We start from the raw sequence: 26,301 nt of genomic DNA on the forward strand, positions 1-26,301 counted from the left end.
CTACACAAAAATTTCCTGAAGGGTTTAAGTGTTATCAGAGTTTTACACCTGCCCTCGACAATAGATAACATGACCTTAATAATTCTCGTTTCAATAGTCACTAACGATGATTTTATTTTAACTGTATTCTAAGGGATATTAGAGGTTTGGAAATATTCAGTAATGTGTTAGCCGGGGAAAAGGTTTGTTGGATTTAAAAACAAGATATCTTAGGTCTCATTAATCATGAGAAGTAATTAGATCCCTATTTAAAGATAATTAGAATACAATTAAATCTTTAAGAAACTTTTTAATACTTTTTGTAAAATGGTTTTCATTAAAATAAATGCCCGAAATATAAAGTCTAAAATAAATAGTGTAATCAAACTTTCATATTTAAACAGAATGAAGTAAAATAAGCTTCGGAATAAAAGCAATCATATCTTTCATCGCGCAAATCTTTGAAAACACTATTCTTTTGTAATGCAAATAAAAGCTAAACTTTTTAAAATCAATACCTACGCGAAGTTTGTTAGGAAAGTTCTACGAATATACGTTTTAGCAGTTAGACTAGAAATCATAGTGAAATATGATGCAGGGACTAGGATTTATTGCTATGAGGAAAGGATGAATGAAAGACAATTAACGAAAGGGATTAATCGTCCGTGTATGAGGGGAATTGCTACGAAAGCAACTACATAGTACGAAGACTTATGTAGATTTGTCGATTGTTGAGTTGGACGATGCAGGAATCCATACTAACAGCATAAAACTGAAGAGTTTGCTTGTTTAAACGCGCTAATCTCAGAAACTTAAATAATACTCTGTGTTGAATAATCCATTTATTGAGATAAGCTTTAGGTTATTAAACCCCACATTATAGCTTACAGAAGTCGATTAACAATAAAAAAAAATGTGAAAACGGGAGAACTAAGTCCACGCGGACGAAATAGCAGGCAGCCGCCAGTCTAATATAGGTAGGTACAGTGTGTAGGTTCACTAGCCACTAGCCAGCCATCATTACAACTTGCAAACAATGGTCGTCATAATTAGTTGTGTTCGAACGTTTAGTTCATAATGTACGTACAAGCTTGCTTTCTATTGTTAATGAATAATATCGACGGGAAATGCGAAAGCCTACTGTTTACTTTGCATTGTTTCAAAGTTCCGTCGATATTTAGTTTGTGTTCTATCTATTTTTAGTTTCCAATAGGTCAATTATTACGTCACTACTAAAAGGTAAATTAAAAGTTTGGGTGGATTATACAGGCACGCTATAGTTTAGAATTTATGTATCTGTCTGTTTAGTATCAATGTATAAAGATCATAATACTGATAGCAGATTGCATAAACATGAAAACTCGTATAAATGTTATTTTGGAAAAATCTCGAACCTGAGATAACTGGTTTATTGATGGCTTATAAATGAATTTTGTATCCAATCACATTTCAGAGCCGCACTGAACATTTTAAACTGACAACGATACCATGTAATACGACTTTCACACTCATAAATCACAAGTTTCAATTGTGATATATGTTTTAAAATATCAATATTTCCTCCGTCTACAATGAGTGTAAATATTGAATGAAAACAGTTGGTTGCTTGTGAAGGGAAGCGGCGTATTTATGAACGTTGCGACACAGACGGGTAAACAGAAGATTATATTAAACCGAGCGTCCGTCAGGCCGCTGTACCCGCCGATAGAACTGGATAAAAGCGCGACGTTAATTAATTACGCTTTAATGAGAAAACGCTAGAAAAATAAGTTGTAAGAAACTTGAGACCAGCCTTGTCTGAAGTACGGTTTAACACAGAATAGAGACCCTAGAAAAGGCTAACGATTGGTGACATATTATTATAAATATCTATGTTTAACTTACAGTATTAAGTATTTGCGCTGCTGTACGAGTATGGATAATATTATTAAATTTTAGTGCATAACGTCAATCTATTTTTAATATCTTGAGGACATTCTTTCAAATGAGAAATTTTAATGCTAAGAATATCTTGATTATATTATTCAAATAGCCAAAGTTTTCAGAGCACATATTATTATCTTAAAAGTATAAGTAGATACTTATATTTCCAAAGTCTACAAAATTATGCAAATAAGAAACTTGTTTCTAATTTTATTGAGAAGAGAGCCAATTTTTATATCTATATAATTTAATATTGGTCCAAGTTGGTACACATAAATAAAGGTATTTCGATTTATTAATAAATATCAACAAAGATAGATTGTTTGAAAAGTTTTACGAAGAATTTTTATTAAATCCCAACAATGTCTGAACAATTCGTATCTCTATGGAGCGACGGCGAATCTATAATGAAACCGCTCTGTTTATTTTGTCGATACGAAATGAGAAATGAGTGCAGTAAACCTTAACAATTGCCTGCCTCAAATACGAACCAAGTATTTACATTTCACGTACAAATACATTATTATGTCTTTTTGATTGAATTACATTTTTAATTCTTACAGTTTTAAGACAGTAAACGAGTAGTGTTAGTTAGTTGACATATGCGTGAATTTCATATCTTTATGAGCATTTAGAAGGTATTACTCCTCAACTTATTTACAAGGGCAAGCAGCAACGCAGTCAATTTTAACTTCGCTTAAAAATATAGGTACCTAGTTTGGTACAAATCTCTACAAAGTTGAGTCCTGCAACCAATGTTCGGAATCAGTAACAAGGATGGAACGGAGTATATACTTACCATTTACACACACTGCTTAGTTGTCTTTAACGATGCCAAAGAGAGTAGAGTAGTCTAGTTATAGCCAAGCCCACACTACCCTAATTTAAATAACATTAACATATTCGTTTGAAAATACATGATGCGCTTAAAATAATCTAAGGGAAATTAACATACATAGGATGAAGATAATATTATTTCCTCTTCATTCATAATAAAAGGCCTCAGATGCCAGTATGTTTCGGATGTAGGTAGTTACCTAGACCAAAAATATAATTTTATATGCTTAGTTAGACGAGTTAGAATAGTGTTGTAGTAGTAATTTAAATTGTCAACGAACGTAGGAAGCATTGAGCTTGTACGAATTAAGTCAATACGAGAAATAATGTTGGCTGGAGCGGCGACAGCGGCGCGGGCGGCGCCGCGGCGCAATCCACTGGATTAGGCCTCCAACACGCACGCCCTCTCGCAAACTTCCTATTTATGTTGGGTCGCTAACCAAACGACTTGTAGGCTCTTTATTACAGTTGTTCTTTTCCGTTCACGACATTGTAACTGCTTTGATAAAATATCGTGGCGATTTCTTTTGTTTAAGCGAGGGCTTACTTTTCACCCCATACTCTTAGATCTCAAATTAAATAGCGCCACAACTTTTTAAGAAGGAACATAAATCATTTATTTCTTTAAGACGTTTATTTGTTGCATTATTTATTTCTCATAAAAATAAAACATTTTGTTCGTTTAATAAATGATGACATTGAATGAATGTTGTAATAAAAATAAATCCATTAATTAAAACAATTGATTAACACATACACAAACATGAAAATTAATAGATTCTTTACTAATTTGAACCGTTCGAGATTATTAAAGAAACTTATTAGACTTGTAGAAGATAAACTGTTTGTTTTAGAACCATCTAAAAAATGCACAATTAATCTAGTTAACAAATACCGAACTGTGTATATTTTAAAATAAGTAGACACAGTGTTAGCTCATTATTTTCAGTTATTGTTATGATGCCCGAAAAATGAAAAGAATGTTACTTTTGTGGATGATAATGAATACATATGTCTGCGCAAATAAAAGTTTTAAAAAGGACAATTAAGGGCATAAATATAAAATGAAAGCCACAACTACTCTACACGAAGTCCGGCACCAATGAGACCAATTACCACTTGCGACACTGTTATTATCCAAATTGAAATGTTTCTTCCACTCACTTTTGACCAAAAATATATGATGTTCAGCACCATAGAATAAAAATTCGCCTCTACCGATACGATTTGTTAATAAAGTATTTTTATTGATTGAGTAATTGTGGCGTTCATTTAGTTTTAGAATTAGAGAGGGTATATAGATCGGTAAAAACAACGTTTGCTAATAATTTACCAGTGTAATAAATAAATCTATACTAATATTACAAAGGTGAAGAGTTTATTTGTTTGTTTGAACGCGCTAATCCCAGTAACTACTGGTCCGATTTGAAAAAATCTTTCGATAATAAATAGAAATATTAGATATTCCATTTATCACGCTACGACTAATAGGAGCAGATTAGCAATAAAAAATGTTACAAAATCGGGGAAAATTTTCACCCATTCTCTCTTATGTGACGCTAGCGAAGTTGCGCGGGTCAACTATTAAATAAATAACCGGTATGTTGTATTGTCCTTAGATGTGGTGACAAGATGTTATGAGCACCTCGAGGATGGAACGGCCAGGTCGTCGGGCGAAGGCTGGCTCCCTGAGCGGTTTGTCTGGAGGGTTGCCGAGCGCGCCGTCGGCGACCGGCGGGGTCCGGCGACAGCGCTCCTTGGAGTGGGGGGGCGACCGCTACAGCAGCAGCGACGACGACCGCCCCCCGCAACCCCCTCCCCTCGCAGACCGGGTGTTCGCCTCGCTCCTCGCTCAGGCCACGCAACAGTTCGACAGTAAGTTTTACATGTAATTAATCTCCTGCATTGGATGTCATAACTGAATATGATACGGAATATCGAAATAATACTTTATAAAAGTATGATGTTCGGAATACTTTTTTTGATAAACTGTGTTTAGTTCCATCACAAAATGGCTAGATCTCACGACACATTTTTCTTGCTAAGTAAGTTATTCGTTTCCTGATAGTGTTGATGTTATTTTCTACCCATTTTAAGAGTAATTTTCTATTCAGGATGTTCTTAGAAACTATCATTGTCTTTCTAGTTCATACCTTGTTATTGGTGACTAGGTTGATCTACACAATACTACGCATAATCATATTATTTAAGTTAAACAATGGTCAATTAAATAACAATTAATGGAACGCATACATTACGGTGACGTGAATAGTTTGATTCGTAACACTTAATTCAAGCATTGCGGCTTCTAAATGTGGTTAAACGAACCGAATAGTCGCAAAACGCAACAAGATGCACACGAATATGATCTGTAACATTTGTAAGCTGTAGCGGCTATAGCTGAGTGGGATCAGCTCGGAATTTGTTATTCACCGAGTGACACGGTCGAAGGTCCACGCTGAGCCCTAACAAGTGGGATCATTAGTAGAGCTTGGCGGGGTGGTGAGGGGGCAGCGGGGGAGGGGGAGAAGCACGGGATCACGGCAATTGATAGGGGAGCGCCCTGCGGTGAGCTTATGAGGAAAACTTTACACGTAAACTCAACGCAGCCTCCGCTCTACGTGCGTCACAGACGCAAACTAAGGATTTAATGAAGTCATACAGATGCACAACTCAGTTTCAGAGTTCAGAACAGGCGATACTTTGCAATGAATGCCGCTCCGAATGTTTTGTTGTCGTCCAACTTGCGGTAGTTATTTCATACAGCCGCATGAAATAAAATAAGTTCATGGAGTTCATAACATCCACATACCTACAGCCCCGTGCATCATTATGCTTTCATGTTTTTGGCATGAAAACGTGAATATCTACAAGAAGTGTTCAATTGTATAAAATTAATAATGTTATTTGACTTTCTTAATGAATTTTAATAAATAAATAATCAAGATTATAAATATTTTGAAATTCTGACAGTTTAAAAATAGACCACTGCCACTTCGATTGCGCCACTAAAGCTTAAATCTTAGTTCTAAAAAAGTATTTATGCCAAAAGTCGCAAAAATAATAATGTGGTATCAATTCAATTTGGATCAAAGAGGTTAAATAACATTACGAATATCAGTAAAAATAGAAATACTGGCCGATATTTACGGAAAGAACACAACAAACGCCATTTAAAATTTTAATAAAATAATTAAGAATAAAACTTATTGGCTTTTCTTGATTTTTTTGTCTGCGTGTGGCCAATATAATAATTAAAAGTTAAAACGGTTATATCAAGGAGGTACATAGTGTAATAAAAATATGAATATTATAGTTATTAGATTTGAGGACTGAAAATAGTTTAGGATATAAGTTAATAACTATAATAGGTACTGAAGATTCTTCACATTTTTATGAATTACGTTAACACCAATCATGTTTTAATAAGTTTGAAACCCCGTAATAGAGCGAACTGATATAAATACTCATTTTGGTAATGATAGTCATTCATATTTAGTGAAAATCAATGGGGACGTCCGCAACATTCTATACAAATTATTTCAATGACAATGCGGAACTGAAGGTGTCCATTTAATGTAGAGTTCATCATATTACGTCGCTCGACGATATTATTACTCAGACAATAGATACTCAGCTTGCCATAATTGGGTTGTAGTGGACAGACGGCAGTCGCTCCGGGTAAATAGTGTTAATCAATCGCATCAGACTAGGCGAGAACCCTATCTCAATATACTTGAGTAATAGATACCGAGATCATGATAGATTAAAGTACACTCCTCCGTTATATTAATTCATATTTGTGTTTATACTATTACGTATACTGTTACTACATTTGAGGTATATAAACTTTGATATTAATTAATTTAAAACAGCATCTTAATATGTTGAAAGTAATGATACAAGCATTTAGTTAAAAACGATACCTATCTTGTAATGTCAAAGCATTCCATGAATCATTATCTAATTTGCATCTTACTACAATTCTGCAGTACGTAAGTAGTTCTATTCAATTTAAATTCTTTATACGTTACGCACGAATTCAACATATCGATTCCTACAGAATAGAAAGGATTAACAAAGCTTCAGTCATGATAATAACCCTTGTGAAACCATTCACACGTGTAATAGTAAATACAACTTTAATACGTTGAGAATAGAGTTGTATTTTGTACAATTACACGTCGATAAAGGTTTAGATCGAGCTTATGACGAAAATTCGTGTGTCGCCCCGATGAGAATGAATGCTAGTCGTTGGTCCAAGCTTTGTATTGATTTGAATGTTATGTAACCTTTAGCGCGGACAGCGTTCTCGTACAATGTAACATGAATTTTTATGTGAAGATTCTCAATAACATTTCGAAGGTACCTGAAAATTTTAGATGGCCGTTCATGTTTTGAATTTTCTGGATACGTCGTCGTTGGCACTTCGGTAAACTTGTTTGTTTAGATTATCGGCTAGTTTTAGGAAGTAATGTTAAGATTTTGACAACTCTTTTTAAAACGATCTACTTACTTTTTCTATATTAGGGTATCATCATATCACGAGTATTTTGAATTCCGTCACGATATGTGCAGAAGAGTTTTATAAAATTCAAAAGGTGGATTCACCATTTCAGCAAAAAGGGCATAGTTAAAAATTAATTACTTTAGTAAACTACTTTCATATATCAAGTAGCATAGTTGTACAGCGGCAACTAAGAGAGCTCAGAATTAATCTAGCTAGTTTGGTGTACAAATATTTGAGTAGTAACAGTAAATCTCGTGTAAGAGCGCTGTTTCATATTTCCGCGGCATGCTTGTATATTTACCTAACGCACCGTACGTATAACATTATCATAAAGGAATATCATAAAGGTTCATGTTATTGCGGCTCAGATATTGCCGTTTAGTTTACTTTGGCTTACCTCATATTACGTATAAAGACAACGATAGCGTTATCTTTTTGACCTCTGTGTAGCCAGTTTTATTTAGATGAATCCTTTAATGTCTTTTATGAATGTTGATCAGTATCATGTTTGAATATCAGTTTGTTTCTTTAACTTCTTTCTTGTGAAATCTCTTATTTATTTATAAAGCTACTTACGCAAGCATTTCAATGACAAAATGGCGGCTCTAACTTTCTGAGATATAAAGTGTAGGTGTTTACTTGTATTATGTTATTATAGTACAATGTAATGGAAGCCGCGAATGAATATTAATTTGTTGACGTAATTACGGCAAAGGAAACCGTTTAAAAGCAGATCAGATCTCAATCAACTAGCGATATTCTTTTTTTGGCAACGCGAGGGCGAGGGCTTTGAACGATTTCGTTTACTGACTGATATTTTTATAATTTCATTAATTTACTTTCAATAACCAAAATTAGATATTCATTCTTTCTTTGTGTTTTAAAATAACAATTTAAATATCATTATATTTTACATTTATGCATTCCTATTTATCTTTTTTTAATTATAGAGAACTTGTTTCGTCTATTCATAACAATGAAGGCCACATAAATGTCACGAATCAGTATTATTGATTTAAATATACTTCCGGTCGTGTAATAAGTTATAAACAACACGAAGAATAAAAGCTTAGTACCTCCATACAATAAACAGCCTTCAGAGCTTCAAGTGGGCACCCATTATTCAATATAAGATTTTATTAAATTCCCGATGACAACCGATTTATTGGAAAAATAATGCTATTGGAGATTTGAGACTAGATACGTTAAATATTGTATGAAATTTATAGCAATATGAAAAGATATTTCATAAAAATGGAGATACATATGACTGCAGACAAAGCGATATGGGTATTAGATATTTTTTTCAATATACCGAATATGGTTCGTAATTTTTTATAGTATGATTTTTTATGGTAAAGTCTGGTATGTTTATGCACAGTTTTATAGGTTTCGACATCATTTCATTTTAGTTATTTATACTGCGAGTATAAACGTTAATTTGAAAATCATTGTTGTTTTATGCGTAGATTTTCACTGAACGCACGTTTCATAATTGTGTCATTTAACAGATATATTTTCGATGGTATTCATTGTTTAGACCGCTTTGTGGTCAATTTTAACATTAAAATAACACGACACATTTTCCGTTTGGTGTTTATTTTGTGTAAACCACCAAACATAGTAGAGTGCGGTTTAATTTTGTACCTATACCTGTACGTATATAAAAAATGTGGAGCATACTAATATACTTTTATATGAATGTCAGAGATTTCCCCGAAAAGCTTGATAAAAAGATTAATAAGTGAATTTTCTCTTTAGTAAATCTTTACTATATTTATAATAAAAGTGAATGCAATGAAAAGTGGCCAGTATTTATAAGTAGTTATAAGCACTAATCTGCCACAATCACAAATCTTAAAAAAAAGTACTTTTTCTACAAAACCACTACAGAAAAATGTAAGATAAGTAACTGAATACTTGATACAGATAATATAGACTGTGGGACTTATACGTCGTCTTTGAAAAACTGCGACGAGTGTTAGTACAAGTGGTGAGTAAACGTGAACTAGCGCCGCGACGTGAATTGTGTAGATACGTCGTCTGTAAAGGATTCACCTAGATTTCGCCGGTCGACTCGCTTGTGTCATTTATTTTTCATTCCTTTTTCCACGTGTTCAAAGTTGGCTTTTGGCTTTATAGCCTAGACGGAATCAAATGGCGCTTATCGATCTCACAGCGAATCCTTTGACAATAATTTGACATTCATTTTAGCCGGTACAAGATAATTGTTACAGGTATGTTTTTATGACGTTTAATAATTCAAGCACTCTAATGAATTTTTTTATTCGTATATCAATAAAGTTTCAAAGAGCTTAGAAAAAGAACTTACTGAGCGTTTGACTTACTTCACTCAATTTCTTCATAAATTGGCTCATGTTTAGTTATGTAGACAACTACTTTTCCTCTGTTGAAAAATGCTTCGTATGCTATTATAAAGCATTTCAACGCCATTCGTTTGTTTGTGAGAGTCGGTACATTTTGTACGATTTAGGCGCTGCATTCGTTACGATACTGGTATCAATACATTTGATCTCTGAATCGTAGTGCACATAAAAGCGCCAATATCACGTGTAAAGCGGCTGTAATAATGTTCGGTATTCGTACGCGGTGTAAATGTGCACTTAATTGGATGTCGGCATACAACGGCAGAGCCCGTATGCTACATATTAGTTTCGACAATTGCCGGCATGTTGATAAAGCGTCACGTACGATAGGTGCCGCTTGCCGCTACCATTTAACACAGCACGTTGATTACACCCAGCATTGAGCGGTTTGATTTATTATGATGTGGTTCTGCATGAAGCCATCTACCACCTTGCGGGGTAATTAATGTGCTCTAGAGTCTACGTACTCAGGTGTAAAACTAAGTAACTATAAGGAAAACTACTTTCTTGACTGCTTTATGAAAACTTCAACGGCAGCTATCACCAATATAATCATAAAGACCACATTAAGGCATCTCTTTGTAACGTCACAATGAACACAATACGATAGAATGTCCACCTGAGCATACTACAATCCCAATGCCAGTAATTCCCAGGGGAGAGGGGTCACGTCTAACATGCTGGTAGACGGAAGAGGGTTCTTAATGATTATTTATTTTTTCTGAAAGATCATGTCCGGATTTTTAATGAGAATTTGAATTTATAATAATAGATTTGGAAAAAGATTATACTGATGATATATGTAAATATCGTCCTAGTATTCAGTCTATTCAACTACTATTTTATTTAAGAATCAATCGTCCTACGTCTCTAGAAGATAAATTTGTATCACATCGTATATGTGACTTTTGACTTTTGTATCGTAATCCACAGGGTTTTATGCTTCGTAATCTCATCGCGAAAGTATTTGCAAATAACTTAAGATATTTTGTCAAAGTTCTGAGTTGGTAATACCGCTGACCTTTGTATAAATCGTCTGGGTACAACTTCTACGGATTCAACAGCCACTGGAAATTTGCTTACAAATATTGGCTAGCATTTATTGGATGTAAAGCGTAGGTGTACCAACCCAAGTTGTTCAACCAACTAAATCGAATCACCGAAAAGGTATGTTTGTTTGCATGTTACGTTGACACAACATCAAAGGCTTAGTTTATTGATGTGAATAGAGCCTTCGCTAACCGATAACATAATAATTGTGTCCATATTGTCACATAGTTTCTGTGTTCATTCAATATTTGTTGATAGAATCACTTCCTGAATTTGTTGTAAATGTTTCAAATGAATCTCGCACGTGAGAATGAAGTGACAAAAGTATGCGAATGTATCGTGGTAGCACTTGGAGCCTGATTGTTCATTCAATCATACAAATGCACGTACACGTTCATTTAACTCTTTGTTCATTGTATTTTCCTTCATTGTTAACGTACTTTTAATAGTAGAGTATTTACGTACCTGCTGTAGATATATTTGTGGGAAAAGAGTATAAATGCATATGCTGCTATCTTCTTTTGTAAATGTAGTGTAATGTGTTTAGATTTAATATATATTAAATAACTAAAGGTCGACTTATATCAAGAATATGCTGCAACTCCATACATAGTTATACATACAAACATTTTGCTAAGTAAAAATATCCGTTAACCTTACAGTTTCCATAAAGCATAACATTAAAATTACATATTATTATGTAACAAGCGTAAGGTGAAACTTTAGTATCCATCTCCAATATGAGATTCATACGAGAGTGAATAATTTACAGTGCAGCGTAGACTCGCACTAGCGAGTCCGTTCCTGAGGTCCGCTCTGACATGCAAATGGCGGCTTTTTAGGTTGTTACCAACATTACCTTTGCGATGGGCACTAATGTGATTAGTCTCGCCGCCATGATGGCATTTGCAGAGCTTTAATGCACCGCTACGTCAGATCATAAATACGTTTTCGAAATTTGGTAATCGATGTGTCTGTCCACTAGTGTCCACCGGCCTCTGGCATCGATGGTTTAATTGTCCGTTCGATGCGACCGATAACTATGCTATGTCAACCTTAAATAGATTTTTACATAAGCGATGAATTTACTCTTGATGCTATTTATTTTTACGCTGAAAATTAAATCATATAATAATATGTACATTACAGGCCCTCACTCGAGTGATGTGTCATAAATATCTATATAATATATCTATATACGTAATATAATATCGTAATTTGATGCGCACTCACGTAATTTCAGCACACTGTAGGTTAGTTGATATCACAGAGAGCTTTGTGAACATTGCCTATTTATCATTTCAAAAGCCCATATGTTAGCGAAGTCAGACGATCTGAATAATATGAATTTAATTAGTAGGTAGATAGAGAAGCTAAATGCTTTGGAATTCTTAAGGCTGCGAGGGCGGGAACTCACGACGAACTTTCACCGTTCAAGAACCGAGCCTTGCTTCGTCAAGTGTGAATACCTTCACAACATAACTATAAACAACTGTTTTAGAACTGAAAGATTAGTGTTAGCTCCGATTTTGGTATAAAATAAAAATTCTCTTGACGACAAGGCTTTTAAAACTTAGCTTTTGTTCGCGACCTTGAATGTTATGGAATAGGCAGTTGAACAAATTACGGACTAGGAACAAAAAAAACTTAACCACATCGATTTAAGAATTTATGTACTTAGTTTTATGTTTGAAATGTTTTATAATAAAGTAGGTATATACAACGTAAAGTTGTAATTATTAGTTAGGTTAGACAATACGGAAACTCGATTGACGTACAATATTAAAATGCGAAAGCCCGTGTACCTTTATACGAATAATGTTAGTCGAGATTGGAAACCATAAGGCGTGTTGTAGTTTCCATTTCATTTCGTATTTTTCTCCTTACACAAACGGTATCGGCGGTGTTATTAGAGGCAAGCCCAGTAAGTACGCAATATCTCCGGCCGCGCTCCACAAGAATCCTCGCTGAGGCTATGCTCCGTTATTGCATGGAAATTCTTCGGCGTGCAACTTCATTGAGCGACTCTCTTTTGTATAAAGGTTTCCGCGCAATGTTCTACGGTTATTGTTTTTCAAAAGCGGAGGAGGCACCTGATATTACCTTCCCTGAATCACAAGCAGTTAGGTTTATTCAATTAAGCTTGTGTACGCGATCTTTGTGCAGTTGAGCCAGGAATACCAGTCAAGTGAGAGTGGAGCAATAACAACATTGAAATTTTATGGAGTGGAGAAAATAGCTATTTGTTGGAGCGGCGTATGACTCTTTAGATAACGATAACGTTTACTTTCTACTTAATAAGGTTGTGAGCGCGGGACATAGCGTTGTACCTACTTTTGAATTCGAATATTATATTTAAGTCATTCATTCGTATGCATATTTCGTTATTAAAATTTACATGCTCGGAGTTTAAACGTAATATTAAAAACCCGATGGAGCGTTTCTGAGTGACAGGTGTGCGATAATATTGACTGCATTTTATATCACATACTATTGAGAATTGTCAGAAGGGTATTTACATAGATGTTGTGATACAATCATCTTTATCACCCATGGTGTTACGGTGCAGCAGAAATGTTTGAATAGCTTCGGCTTAGAGGAAATTTGGTGGAATTGTGATAAATGTGGGCGTCGTGACAGGTGGCTTTGTACACGTGGAGGCTCGGCGGCACGATCACAGCGCGTTATTGACTCGTCGTGCAGAACGGAACCACGCATAAACATAGTGAATACATCTAACCAATTGATTGATTACTTTAAAAGCCTTTTTGATACTATACCATCATGAGTTACAAATGAATATTTCAATACTGGATTTAATGATCATGCCTATGAATAGTCCCTCTGCTTAGTCATACCTTTATGTACATAAAACGTACGTAATTTACATATAATTATAATGTAGCTTAAAATCGTACAATATTATAATTAATAATGTTTTTGGTACATTTATGTTAACATTAACATGACTATAAATATTTGTTCTATAGTCGCCCCAAATACCGAGAAAACTAAACTTTGAATGGTTTCGCTCATTATTATTTACACAAAAAGTTAAGCTCATTGTTCAGCATTACACAAATTTCAAAGGTATTATACAAAGGGTGGACTATTCAACACAATAATTAAATAGATGTTGGACGTTAGATACGTATGCGGTTAACAAGAAACAATGCGACGCTGTCACCAACTATGATTGCCGTGGAGCATTGAGTCCGTATCTAATGAAAGCGGGCGCTACCCTCATCAAACAGGGATTTATGTGGCTTCGCAAATTAAACTAGCAGTCGTTTAGTCGTTGTAGTGTCGGTGCACCGTGCGACCGGTGACGACCGGTGACGACGGCGACGCTCGGCCGTGCGCTTGTCGCCCGCCGGCCCAACACAGCCATGCGGGCTCTTATCGCCCACGCCTACAGATAACAACGACCTTCCACTAATACAATTGAATGACATTCCCTAGGTATTAACACTTCTACCCTCTTTGAACTGACCTTCGGGTAGGATTTACTTTGATAGGACACTACTCTGTCTTTGTCTACCGATTAAATCTTGCAGACCTCCCACATGTACAACGATTTTATTGATGCATTTAAACTCTTTAATGTTTACTTTGTCCAGAGTTTTCTTCAACTTTAATAGCATTTTAGAGAACAATAATATTTAACCAGCTGAAGCACAAAAGTAAATATACAAAGAATAAGAAATTAAAAGAAAAGAGCACTTGAGAATATGCGTCGAGAGAAATCCTATAAATCTCGTAGAGTTCAATTGCAGAGTAAATACTTTCTTGATAGCTAAATGCAATTTGCCCTCGAGAGCACCCAACTCGAACCTTTGTTTGAGATCACTACGATAATAACTATTGTAGAGGATATCAGCTAAAATTAAATATGTTCCGACAGCGGTTTTTGTAATAACATAAGCTTTTCTTTACGCCGGTTTACGATATTCAAAACGACGATGAAAATCTTCAGAATAACTCAACTCCTAAGTGTATAAATATCCGAAATTATTCCCTTTATCATTCAAAAATAATTCATCTACTTAACTTTTTCTTTTATGCTAAAATTCTTTGAAGTCGAGGAAAGCTCCCAAAAAGTAATTTTATTAATTACGAGTCAGGAATTCAACAAAGTTCCAAGCCGGAGAGGTCCTTTTCTTTCGCAGAGCGATCCATTATCTTATGAAGATTTAGAAATTCCTGCGGTGTGCGTCTCGCTCGTTGTACCTCGTTCGGGGTGCCTCGCCGCCGCGGCGCGCTCTGCGGCCCTTCGCTCCCCACCGAGCGGATGTGATGCTCTAACAAAAAGCAAGCATTCTTCTCTAACTTTTATTAAATTGCATATCGTACACATGAGCACCACTAAGTGAGCACTTTCACAACGTATTACCCATGTAAAACATAAACATTAAAGCTAATATAGGAATTTATGTTGTAAACTTAAATACGCAGCGGCCTAGAGAAAGTTAATAAATACGTTTTGGAATTCGCATTAATATGTTAGGACAAAGGCCACAAATCGCAATGTACATATTTCGTCCGAAGGTTCGGGAAGTTGACGGCAGCGGCGCGGTGCGGCGCGGCGGCGCTCTAAGGAAACAAAGGGTGGAGGGTCGGCCTCACTGCCCTACGGCCATTTTCTTTGTAAATGTTGCCGTAGTTCTCTTTGTCGTTTTGTTCGTTGGGAGGTCACGAGAGGGCGCCATAGACAAGCTCATTTACCCTCTTTACCAGAAAGCTCATAGTTGACTCCATGAAACCGCAGCCTGGAACAGGTAAGTAACTTTAACGGGTCATTAACATTGCATTTGGTTTTATTTGGAAACTCAATCATTATATTAATGAGATTTCCACTTGTTGTGTATCAAGTTGAAAGTACTCGTATTAACTTGTTTATTAAATTAGTCAGTATCCCGCGTGTGTTCATGTAGAAACTGCCGGTAATGTAAATGATTACTGTATTCGTTCAAATTAAAGGGAGTCTAATGATGAGTTTTTATATAAATATTAAGGTAAACTCACTCGATGAATACTGCATTTAATGAGCTACGTTTCGTAGTATTCGTAGCATCAGTGAAACGCTACGAAGCGTAGCATTTTGAAAGTTGTTTTAGACGGTGTCTTTTTCTCTAACCTCTCCTACTTGTTCTTGTTATTACAATAGTAATTATTCACGACATATTAATAAGTAATGTACATACAGACAGCATATTCGGTAGTGCACATAGATATCGTAGCTGTAAGTAATGAATATTAGCCGTAGAGTAGCTAATTGGTTATTCTGTTAGTTACCCAACACGGTTGATTGAATATTTCACAAGATTGCCTGGCGGACAGCCGCCTGGATTTGCTAAGATGCATATTTGATTATTACTAACGTTATCTCGTCGAAATGACAAGTTAGTTCTTATGAATATGATTTTAATGCAAAGGTTGTTGAGAAATCGTAACATTCCCAAGCTTTTTCAAATCACGAATTCTTGATTCTTCTAACAATAGTGCATTTTATATAGATAAGGAATACGGAAGAATACGTAAAATCTAATATTATGGGAAATAACGGACGCGTGAATTAATATATGGATAAATTGACTATTTAAAGGACTTTGTGCTGACAAACAGTTTAAAAGTTGCAACAATTCCTTTGTTAATTTATTGCTTTTGTATGACATGTTCGTTCTCATAATCACGACGTTTTCCTCTAGAATATAATTTGAAGTTAGCTTTAGATAGTTACGAGTAGTTGTAGTGTATAAGTAGGTAGTAGAAACTAAGCGTAAATACCTGGGCTTAAGCATTGTTGTGTAGTTGTTCAGTTCGCGAGGAAATGGGTTGTAACCGTATTTATGCACTTATGTACTTTAAGTACCTAGTTACAAGTACGCGAGTTGAGTAAGTACTTACAGAATAGTGAGAGTGACCGGAGGAACGTGCTATTGTTGTTATGCATTAATTGTTACTGTAGTATATACGACTGTTGGTCACAACTCGGGTGATATTCCCAGGTCAGGCAAAGTGCTATGGGCAAAAATAAATAGTTAGTTACAAAGTGGCCTATTCTAATTTATATTCCACCTGATTCTCGTGATCATCCATCATATACACTATCTCAGACCACAGTGACAATCTGTTCTAATGTTGTTGATAAATAAAAACATGCGTCAGCTAAAACTTTGTTTAAAATGTTTTGTAATGTCGTTTGTCTACCTGACTAGAAGGCATTGCACTATTCTGATATAAATAGAGACTCCCCATCGGTACGTCAATGTTTATAAAGAGATATAGAGATAATAAGTTTCACCCCTTCTGCGATTCTGTCTCGACAATATAAAAATAAATTGTAAAGCGCCCCTATTTATGCGTTCTGCATAGATTTTAAGATTTACCGATTTTATCGAGAGATAGCGAGTTACTTTAATGTGACTTGCAAAAAATGTATTCTTACAATATTATTTGTTCTTTTTCTAATGCAACCTTGGCGCTGATTCACGTTGTGACTACCAAAAAAAAATATGCCAGGAAATGCACAGTAAAAAATTCAAAATGAAATAGCTTCTTTTCAATCCCGCGCAATAAAAGACTCGTCTAGACTTGTAGCAATCGACGACGGATCCTTTGACGGATACTCATTTGTATTCTTTATCAGTTCTTCAGTACCAACTACGATCAAATCTCAACTAATATATTTGAGCTTTCGTAAAATCAATTGTAATCGTAAACTAAAACTACTCAGTTCCTGATATGCTAATTTCATAACTTATTATTGCGCACACTCGCAAATCTCCGCGTAATTCCTTATCTCTTCATTTTCGATTCCATTGAAACACAGCTACATTATAACTCCAGCGTTATGTGGGTGTATGTGTATGGAGAAAATTTCAATAATCCCCATAGGTTTGCGATGCGATGAGCGGCACGCACGTGCCTCGGATTACGTTCGTAATTGATGGTCCCACTGTCTAATCTCTGCACTTTGCTACCGGCTCTAATACCCACCAACCGTTCGAAAAATAATACAAAATATCCATGTTTATTTTATTTGCAACTACTCTCCCCCACAAAAACTAATTTCAAATTCGTTTTTTTCATTCGGTCTGCAAATGGCGTATGTGTTTAACGCTTATCCAAATATATTTATATATTTCAAATTACTTACAATGTGTTTGTACTTTTTATAACATACTAAAATTTTACGAAGCCAAAACCCTTTATTTGAAATAAACCTGCAATATAATATAAGGTTCACAAAATTGTGTAATAACCCTTTATATGGGCTTAAACCATGTGGCTTTATAGATAGGCATTGTTAATAGTTATTCGTTGGTCTATTTACCTCTAGGCACGATAAATAAACGTTATTTAAAGTAGAAATCAAATATAATCGAAACAGTAACCTTTATCTCATTCCGACTGGTAAACAAAGTATTTATGCGATTAGAAACTATTGTCTATAATTTTATTTAAAAGGGTATAAAACGGTTTACCCTTGATAATTTGTTGTTTGTTTTACGACTGTAAATAACACACCAGATAAAGATTTATTTTACGTAAGGTAAACATATTTGTTCCTGAGAAAAAGCCAAAACATCTTAGTGTAGCGTTTTATTCGTTAATCTCGTAATTTAGCTGGCGCGCTCAGTCGCAAGTCGTTGCGGCGGCGGCTACGTTGGCGCGGGTACCATTCGCGTGAGCTCCTTATCTGCAGATATTTAAATTCCTGCCTGAGCCTCAAAATAGTTCAAATTAAATGGAGCTTGTAAATTAAGTGTTGCTATCACGCAATCCCGGGGAAATAGCTCTAAGTGGTTTCACTGCGATCTAATATTTTATCTACCTCGACTTAATGGTTTAGTTAAATAATCTAGCCAACATTCCAGACATATGTAATGAACAGATGACGCAGTTACAATTTATTTAGGTTTGTAGGTATACAATTGTGGCTTGAACCTGCATGTCGAGGAATTTTTTGCTACAAACTAGCAAACTCAATTATTGCTTACACACCGTATTTTTACTTTCCATGAAGTTCATTTACTTCTTTATTACTACAAGCTTTTAATTGTATTCACTCGACACATTCTACTCACTGAGCGTTCAACCTGTTCAATCATTGATAATGATTTTACAACCAGATAATTTACAATCAGAATTACTGTTCATTATTAACAAAATCTTATTTTCAGTCGTGAATCTGAAGCGATGAAGATGATGTTCCTAACATTTTTATTTATAACTGAGTAAACAAAATAATTTGAACTGATTTTGAACCTTACTGGATCATGGAAGCTACGAAATTATATCCCATGATATATTTTATATTCGAATTGATTACAAAGCAGATATTTTTTGAAGAATTAGAGATAAGCTGAAGATTTCGCTTACAAGTAGTTTTTTTGTAATAGCTTTCTAGTATCACGTTTTAAGGCTTATTCTTCAAGTGTTATTAGACCTCGCAATACTATTTATTCCTTAAGGGATGACTTTTATATGTACGTAATATATTTTGTCTGCGATTATTTTGCCAAAAAACAAAAATAGGTATGATGAGAAACGACAGACGGAGGGGCGGTGCGAGGGCGCGCGGGGGCGGCTGCGGCGGCGGCCCGCGATCGCTCTCAGGGGCAAACAACCGACGATTGAATGTGAAAATTTAATTCAGGTCATTTTCATCGCAGGAGTAAAGGAATCTATTATTTTTCCCCAAAGAAGACTATTACTCAGCAAACATTTTTTAAATATGAATTTCATAGCCTTGAAATCTCCATTTATTTATGCAGTTCACGTAAGGCGTCGGTGCTTCTCAGATTTCTTAGTGGTTCTCTGCATTTAAAATCTTACTTGAAATACTAATACAATTAGGTATTTTTCCCATTCCAAATACTTGTCTATTAGTGTCTATATATTAGCTACCTGAACTGCGTCGATACTGTAAGAAGTTTTGTATAAAGAAAATTAATTAGTTATTGATTTTACTGTTAAAAAATTCACACAGCGTGACACTTAGTCATGTACCCGGTAAACAGATAACACAATTCCTTAAGGCTAAGAGACATTTTCGACGATGTGTGGGTGTATTAGTACACCTCTGTTGAAACGCCTACACTTCGGGGAAAAGACGAGATGTTATGTAAAAATAGATTTAAGGAAAGTTTCGAAGATTGTCGTATAAGAGTGTTCATACACATATGAGTACTCGCCCTTTATAATATAATATATTATGATGTAATAACGCGAGTAATTATTACAAAATGAAATATAAATTCTTGAGGAGGGAGTAAATTCATAGTGGCGCGTAGGACTTTGAAAAATGCAAATTTTATTGAAGGTTCCGCAGTGCCTGAAGACCCCTGCTCCACGATCGACTCAGCTTTGAATTGAAATGCAACCAAACTTGTCAAAGTTTGGCGTTTTCCAAATGACTGCTAGATTTCAGCCTGAAGGTGGAAGTGATTTTTTAAATTGTTTTCTCATTTACAAGTATGAAGAAGGTTAACTTGTTTGTTTGTTTTATTAGTTATGATTGTGTAGATTTTAAATCGTTTTATTACCTAAGATGTAAACAAATATGGCAATACCCTGTTTGAAAGCATAATGATTTTACGAAAGTTCTACGTATTTAACAACACAATCTAAGAACTAACGTATGTCATAAATTAAACGGATCATCTAAACGTCATGTGCGATCTAATTATATATTTCTTTATCTTTTTTATTCATTTACATTTCCAAAATTGATTGAAAGTGACAAAACACAAAATCAGAGCTTACACGATGTTTATTGGTAAGACAGTAAATATATTTCACAGAAATAATGTGACTGAAGGCATCAGAAATAGATTTTATTAGGAATTCATATTTACAACCTCAATGCCGACCTACTGAGAGACGTTTAATAACTCACCCGCGACGGGTACATGGTATCTCTCTTCGATTAAATTAGTCGATTAAATTTTCATATTCAATCTTGAGTTGTTTACTAAAGGGAAACATCGCCTCGGTGGACCGAATAACTTGCTCTTTAATTTTCGACCTTATTGCTGAGCGGTAAGGTTTATTTGAGATTCAAAGATGAAAAGCTTAATAGTTAAATATTCATACGATATATGATAAGAAAAAAACGGTCGAACTTACCGAATATCGCTTGCATTTTGGTGTTGCTGGCGAGGAAGTTGCCGTATGTCTTTTACAGTCTTTTTTTAGAACTCGTTTTAAGAAATTAGAAGAGATGTAAATTATTTTTATGTGTAATTATAAGAAAAATATTTGAAAATCCCTAGATATATGTTTTAGTTTTTATTTGGTGCTGTACTTTGTTAACTACGTTGCTAGTATGGTTAGTGTACGGATTTATACAGTGCAACTGCACGCGTAAACATACTATTTATTAGTTAATTTACTAAAATAAACGATTTTATCATTCAACATAATTATATAGTCGAAACCCCCAATGACACAGTCTGAATATAAATTAAATTTTAATAATATGATATTCGATGCATAATTTAGTTTTTATTAGGCGAATTTTGGTCAGGAAATTCTCAGTAACAGTGTAGAGTTAACAACTAAATATATAATAATATGCTCGTCCTTCGGGGAAATGTAGGCGTGATGTGTTCGATATCAGATAGTTGTTCCAACAAGTTTGACTAAACATGAAGTTTGAAACTAGCCTTCGCTAATATGTTTATCCAACCCGATTATGGGTAAATGGAGGGCTATTCACCGTAATATTCTCGTTACAAATGCTATTCTTTATTCCATTATGTTTGAGCACAGGATACCCGCACAGACCTACCCAGACGCATAAACTACCTATTCAGGTTGGTTCACAAATTTCCCTCGAACAACTACCCGTATAAATTGTCTAGGAGTATCAAAATAATTCTCCTTATTTGAATAGTTATGATGGAGCAAATGTTCTGCCATTCTTCTTACATAATACTTACTTCACAAAACATGGAAAGTCAAATTAAAATAATGTAAATTGCTTACATATAATAAGTCTTTTGTGTACATGAAGGGTAAAATAATATATTAAACATATGTACCTAAGTACAGAGAATACATGAACGTTGTTAAAACATTGAAATTACCATTATATCCGTGTAAGGTCTATCAAAACAAAGGCGCGTTTATTTGTAACATAATTCCATTTCGCCTAAAGTGACTTTCAGAGGTTGTAATGCTAATTGAGTTTGTAGAATCGTTGAGTAAACTAAAACAAGGTGTTTAGTTTCATACAGCCGTTGGCTACATACCAGACCGCCGACTTAACTTTCATTAAACGCTACATCCAAAACCCTTTAATATTATTTCAGTTGGGAATTTAGAATAGTTAAAATTTGTTGTTATTCGTATGTACTTATGTAGGTATAAACAAAGGGCCGTATCAGAATAATACGGGGGCCAGTGAGCTTCGTTCATTCAATTATTCACTCGTGCTAGGCTCGGAACTCTTACTTATTGTACTTTTTATGACTACGTTAGACCGGTTCTTAACATCTTTTTATCGTCGACTTTCGAAAAATATTAAAATGCTTTCCCTAAAGTTACAAATGACTGCGTCTCTCTGCTTATTTTCAATTTATTCACGTTTCGTTACGGAGAGCTGTGTTAACGTTGCCAACAAATTTCCAAAGTATTGCGAAACTTACCAATCTGAACGAGTATTTTTAATTCATTTTCTTTCGTTCACCAACTTTCTTTTTATACGCATTTGTAACAACATAGGCGTAGTGTTATTACAAGTTTACTTTGAAATTTTCTTTAGAGGGCTGTCGCTAAACTTTAGAACGAGTGCGCAGTAAGCTAGTAGTTAGCACTTGTATAATTTGTAAATGGTAGTGTTTTGATTAACCATCACAAGATTATACTTATAAATACTTAAAACCATTCTCGCGCATTTCCTGTAGCTAACACTATAAATACAAATAATATATTTTAGTAACTTATGAACTTTGGAAACAATTCATTCGAATAAACGTCCAATTTAGCACATTTCGAGGATGAGGGGGAAGGTTATTAATTTAATCACCAAACTTGATAGCAGGTGGTCGCATTAGTGTTCGCAGCACCATATTACTTAAACTTAGTGCAACAACAGTAGTTGTGATTAATCGTTTATTTCTGCATCTTGTTATATATTTAACCCAAAAAAAAAGTTGTAGGTGAAACCAATCTACGAAGGGAATTGTTCTGAAATAAAAGACGAGCAATTCTAGTGTTACGTAAGATAAAACCGATAACATAGTTACGTGTCTGTTTATCTTTATGTTCATAGCAACAAAGTGATGTAGTTTTTGCGGGGTTCAAGAGGAATTATTTGAGCAGGCCGGCGCGAGCGTGTTCGTTGTTTGGCGAAGTACTAGAGCGGTCGACGTAGCCCGCGGGCCGACTCGCGCCCAGCCGTGCTCAGGGCTCCGGCCGCCGCGCCGTATACATTTTGTTTGTTATTGTTTAGAATTACCTACCCAAACAAACCGCCTCATAAATTCCAAACTTTCCGGCCTCAACTTTTATACTGACCTATTTGTATAAAGTGTTGAAAATTATTACTTACTCGTACCATAACTAAGTACGGCGGACGTTTGCGAACTTTTTTATGTAAAAAATGTGGTGTTAATGTTGTACAACGTGTTGATTTTAATATGGATAACAAATCTCTCGAGGGTTTCTGAAAATTTGAACAATTTAACGGTTTCATAAAATTTACTGTATGCCCGTGAATTGTAAGCATAATAATGTTAGTATATTTATGGTGAAGTAGAATAATATGTAAAAACTTCGAAAACATCGGCTCCTAACTACGTAGCTCTTTATCGCTATGCCTTGAAATTAGTTAACGTTAATCATATTAATTTTGTTATAAATAACATAACTGTGTTTGGTCCAGGTGAGCAGCGTCGTATCTACGGGTCGGAGGGCGGCGAGGAGTTGCCGAGGTACGCGAGCAGTCCGCAGCGTCAGGCGTCGCCGTTCCCTCTCGAGAGCACCAACCGAAGATACTACAGGAGAAATAGAAACTCCAAAGGTACACCTTGTATTATTAAAGAATGTAATTAGGCGTAGGCATCACGTAGCTACGCCCGTAGCCATGTCGTAGCTATGTTGTAGCTTCTATCTACGACATTTTAATACTTTGTTATTTTTCTAATTGCTGCGAAGTCCATTCGTTTGAGTTAGAACTAATAACAATAAAATGTACACAATATTTCCAACACTAAGCTACTGTAATTGATTGAAGGCCGATCTATAATTGAAGCACCAAAAACAAGGAACTCGTTCACTGAACAATTAGTGCTTTTATTCCTTTTTATTGTACTGAAAACCATATTACAATAATTTAATGTAAGTAGCGGCCCCTCAGCATTGTTCTAAGGGAGTCAAAGATTATCGACATTGTTCTCACTCGTGAAGTTAGGGGAGGGAGAGGCCGTTGATCTGCAGTTGAATAGCAACGCCTAAAAAAAATATATAATTGCTTTAAGAAAGTGATACAGTCGTTAACAACGACGAAGAAAGCTTTACGAGTAGGTATTTATGTAAAGTAGAGGGGCGATCAAGAATCACTTGCGATTCTATCGAGCCTCGGATGTCTCGATAGACAATTTTTGCATGAAAATTAAATCAAGGGCGATTAACACTGTTGACTATCGAGTTGCTTTCGCGATGCTGAACTAAAAGAAGTTCCCAGAGTATTACCCAAAGTAACTTTTTTAGTTACATATTAGAAGCTAGTAATTGCTCTACAAAATATCGCTCATCTTTCTCACTTACTTGAAAAACCATTATCAAAATATAATCAACCCTTTCTAAAATACTAGAATCTCTACAAATCTACAAATATCACAGTACACATAGAGCATCAAGTCACTCCACAAAGTGTTAAAGGAAAGATATTAGCATTACAAACAAGTGAGATTTAGTAGACGTTTATCTTACACGCCGTTATCTGTGCATCAAGCGCGGCACAGAACCGAAACACTAGCTAATAGCGAAACTCCGTCCCGCGTGTTTTTGAACTAATTACTGTGTGCTTCCGTCTCGCTTCGCTCACTGCGGTGCGTAATTTTAAAACTTACTGTACACTGTTTTGATGTACAGGAATCCAAGACATATTATATAAGTTATTCGCTTTATAAGGACCGCTTTCAAAGCTGAAACTTACTTATTATGAAACTATCTACAGTGTAATACTAGTAATAATTATCTTGTTTTTATAATTAAACCGCAAAATCGTTGCAAGTACGATTTCATTAACGCAATTTCAATTTTATAAAAGCTGACTACATAGAAAACCTTATTGCAACATTACATTAATATTGTTTTTTTCTTCAGATGTTGTATTCCTAATTATGAGTCTAGTACTCATATATCATTATGTGTGTATGTACTAATATATGGGTATTGTTTTCATTTTTTTTCTGGAAAGCTTTTATCGCATATTCAATAAATTTATAAGGTCACGTGTAAATAGTGGTTGAATAGATGAATGTATGAATACTTTATGAATATCTCAACTTAGGAAAGTGCGTGGGTCGTTACTAACTTTTGTTCCAAATGTCAACCTAAATTAAATGCGTCCCTCATGATTATTTCAGCTGTCAAAGGTTAAAATAATTTTGTTTTTCACCCATAAAGTTATTTTTCATTGTGATTTGAAATAATAACGTCAGTAAATCGGTACTGACAATTCTCAGTAGCAGATATTAACTGCTATGAACTGTGCTCACTTGGTATTTGAATACATTCAATAATGACGATTTACGTGGAACTGTATGTATCGTTAGTAACAACTAAATGCACTTTGAATTCTCAACAAGATGAGAATTTTCAAACCGAATATACCTATTCTGTGTTCTCGGAGTCTATTATTTTCACTCTTGGCTAGAATGTGAGGCACTTATAAAAAAAAACATCAAAGTCGTTTGCTCCAGATTTTTGAGTTTAAAATAAATTAAAAATAATTTTGTGTGTATTGGTGAATATTTTTGACTAGCTGACCCGTGCGGCTCCGCTCGCGTGAATTTCGTACTGTTGCTTATTCGTTTGAGCACGCGAATTGCGAAGCACTCGATACACATAAAAATGCTAACAACTCTTTTGTCATCTAATGGTTATATACGAAAGGGACCCGAAGGGCACACAATGTGACACAGGCTCAGGCAGGCCTGATTTCCTGTGGTTACCTTCTTTTCCGCTCTCGTCTGTATCCGTACCAGTTTACAGTGTAAAATATAATACCTTATTATAGACTGACCATTGCTTACCCGTCTGGATTCAGAATATTATAATAGGTACAGACAGACCTATCTGCGCCGGAGCTCTTCACACGCGTAATAATGTTTACTTGCGATGATACGTCCGAAACCGCGTAACCCGTAATTATTTTTTATATATCATCCGTTGTTTATTTTTTAAAACTTACCACGTAGTTTGTTTCATAGCTATACAATTTATTTCCTTAATGCAACCAATTAATTTGGTTATGTGTTTCGAACAACAACGCCATCTGTTAGTTGCGGCGAACAACAAACGAAATTACTCGGTTGCCATCTAGGATATCCCGACCGCACCGGACCCACGTAAACCAACATTTTTGTGTAATATATC

General features: G+C 35.1%; 1 protein-coding gene across 2 annotated transcripts in view; it reads left to right on the top strand.

Moving 5' to 3' along the window:
• The window catches only part of Ten-a (Teneurin-a transmembrane protein), a 258,111-nt gene that overhangs the window by 57,964 nt on the left and 173,846 nt on the right, over nt 1–26,301 (top strand). For both annotated transcript variants that reach the window (XM_076116852.1, XM_076116853.1), the window contains exons 3-4: nt 4,359–4,614; nt 23,582–23,719. In XM_076116852.1, the coding sequence (XP_075972967.1) occupies nt 4,377–4,614; nt 23,582–23,719 (376 nt within the window). In that variant the 5' untranslated portion in view covers nt 4,359–4,376. The remainder of the gene's footprint in view (nt 1–4,358; nt 4,615–23,581; nt 23,720–26,301) is intronic.

This window comes from Anticarsia gemmatalis, chromosome 7, assembly GCF_050436995.1.
Source record: "Anticarsia gemmatalis isolate Benzon Research Colony breed Stoneville strain chromosome 7, ilAntGemm2 primary, whole genome shotgun sequence".
NCBI classification, from domain to species: domain Eukaryota; kingdom Metazoa; phylum Arthropoda; class Insecta; order Lepidoptera; family Erebidae; genus Anticarsia; species Anticarsia gemmatalis.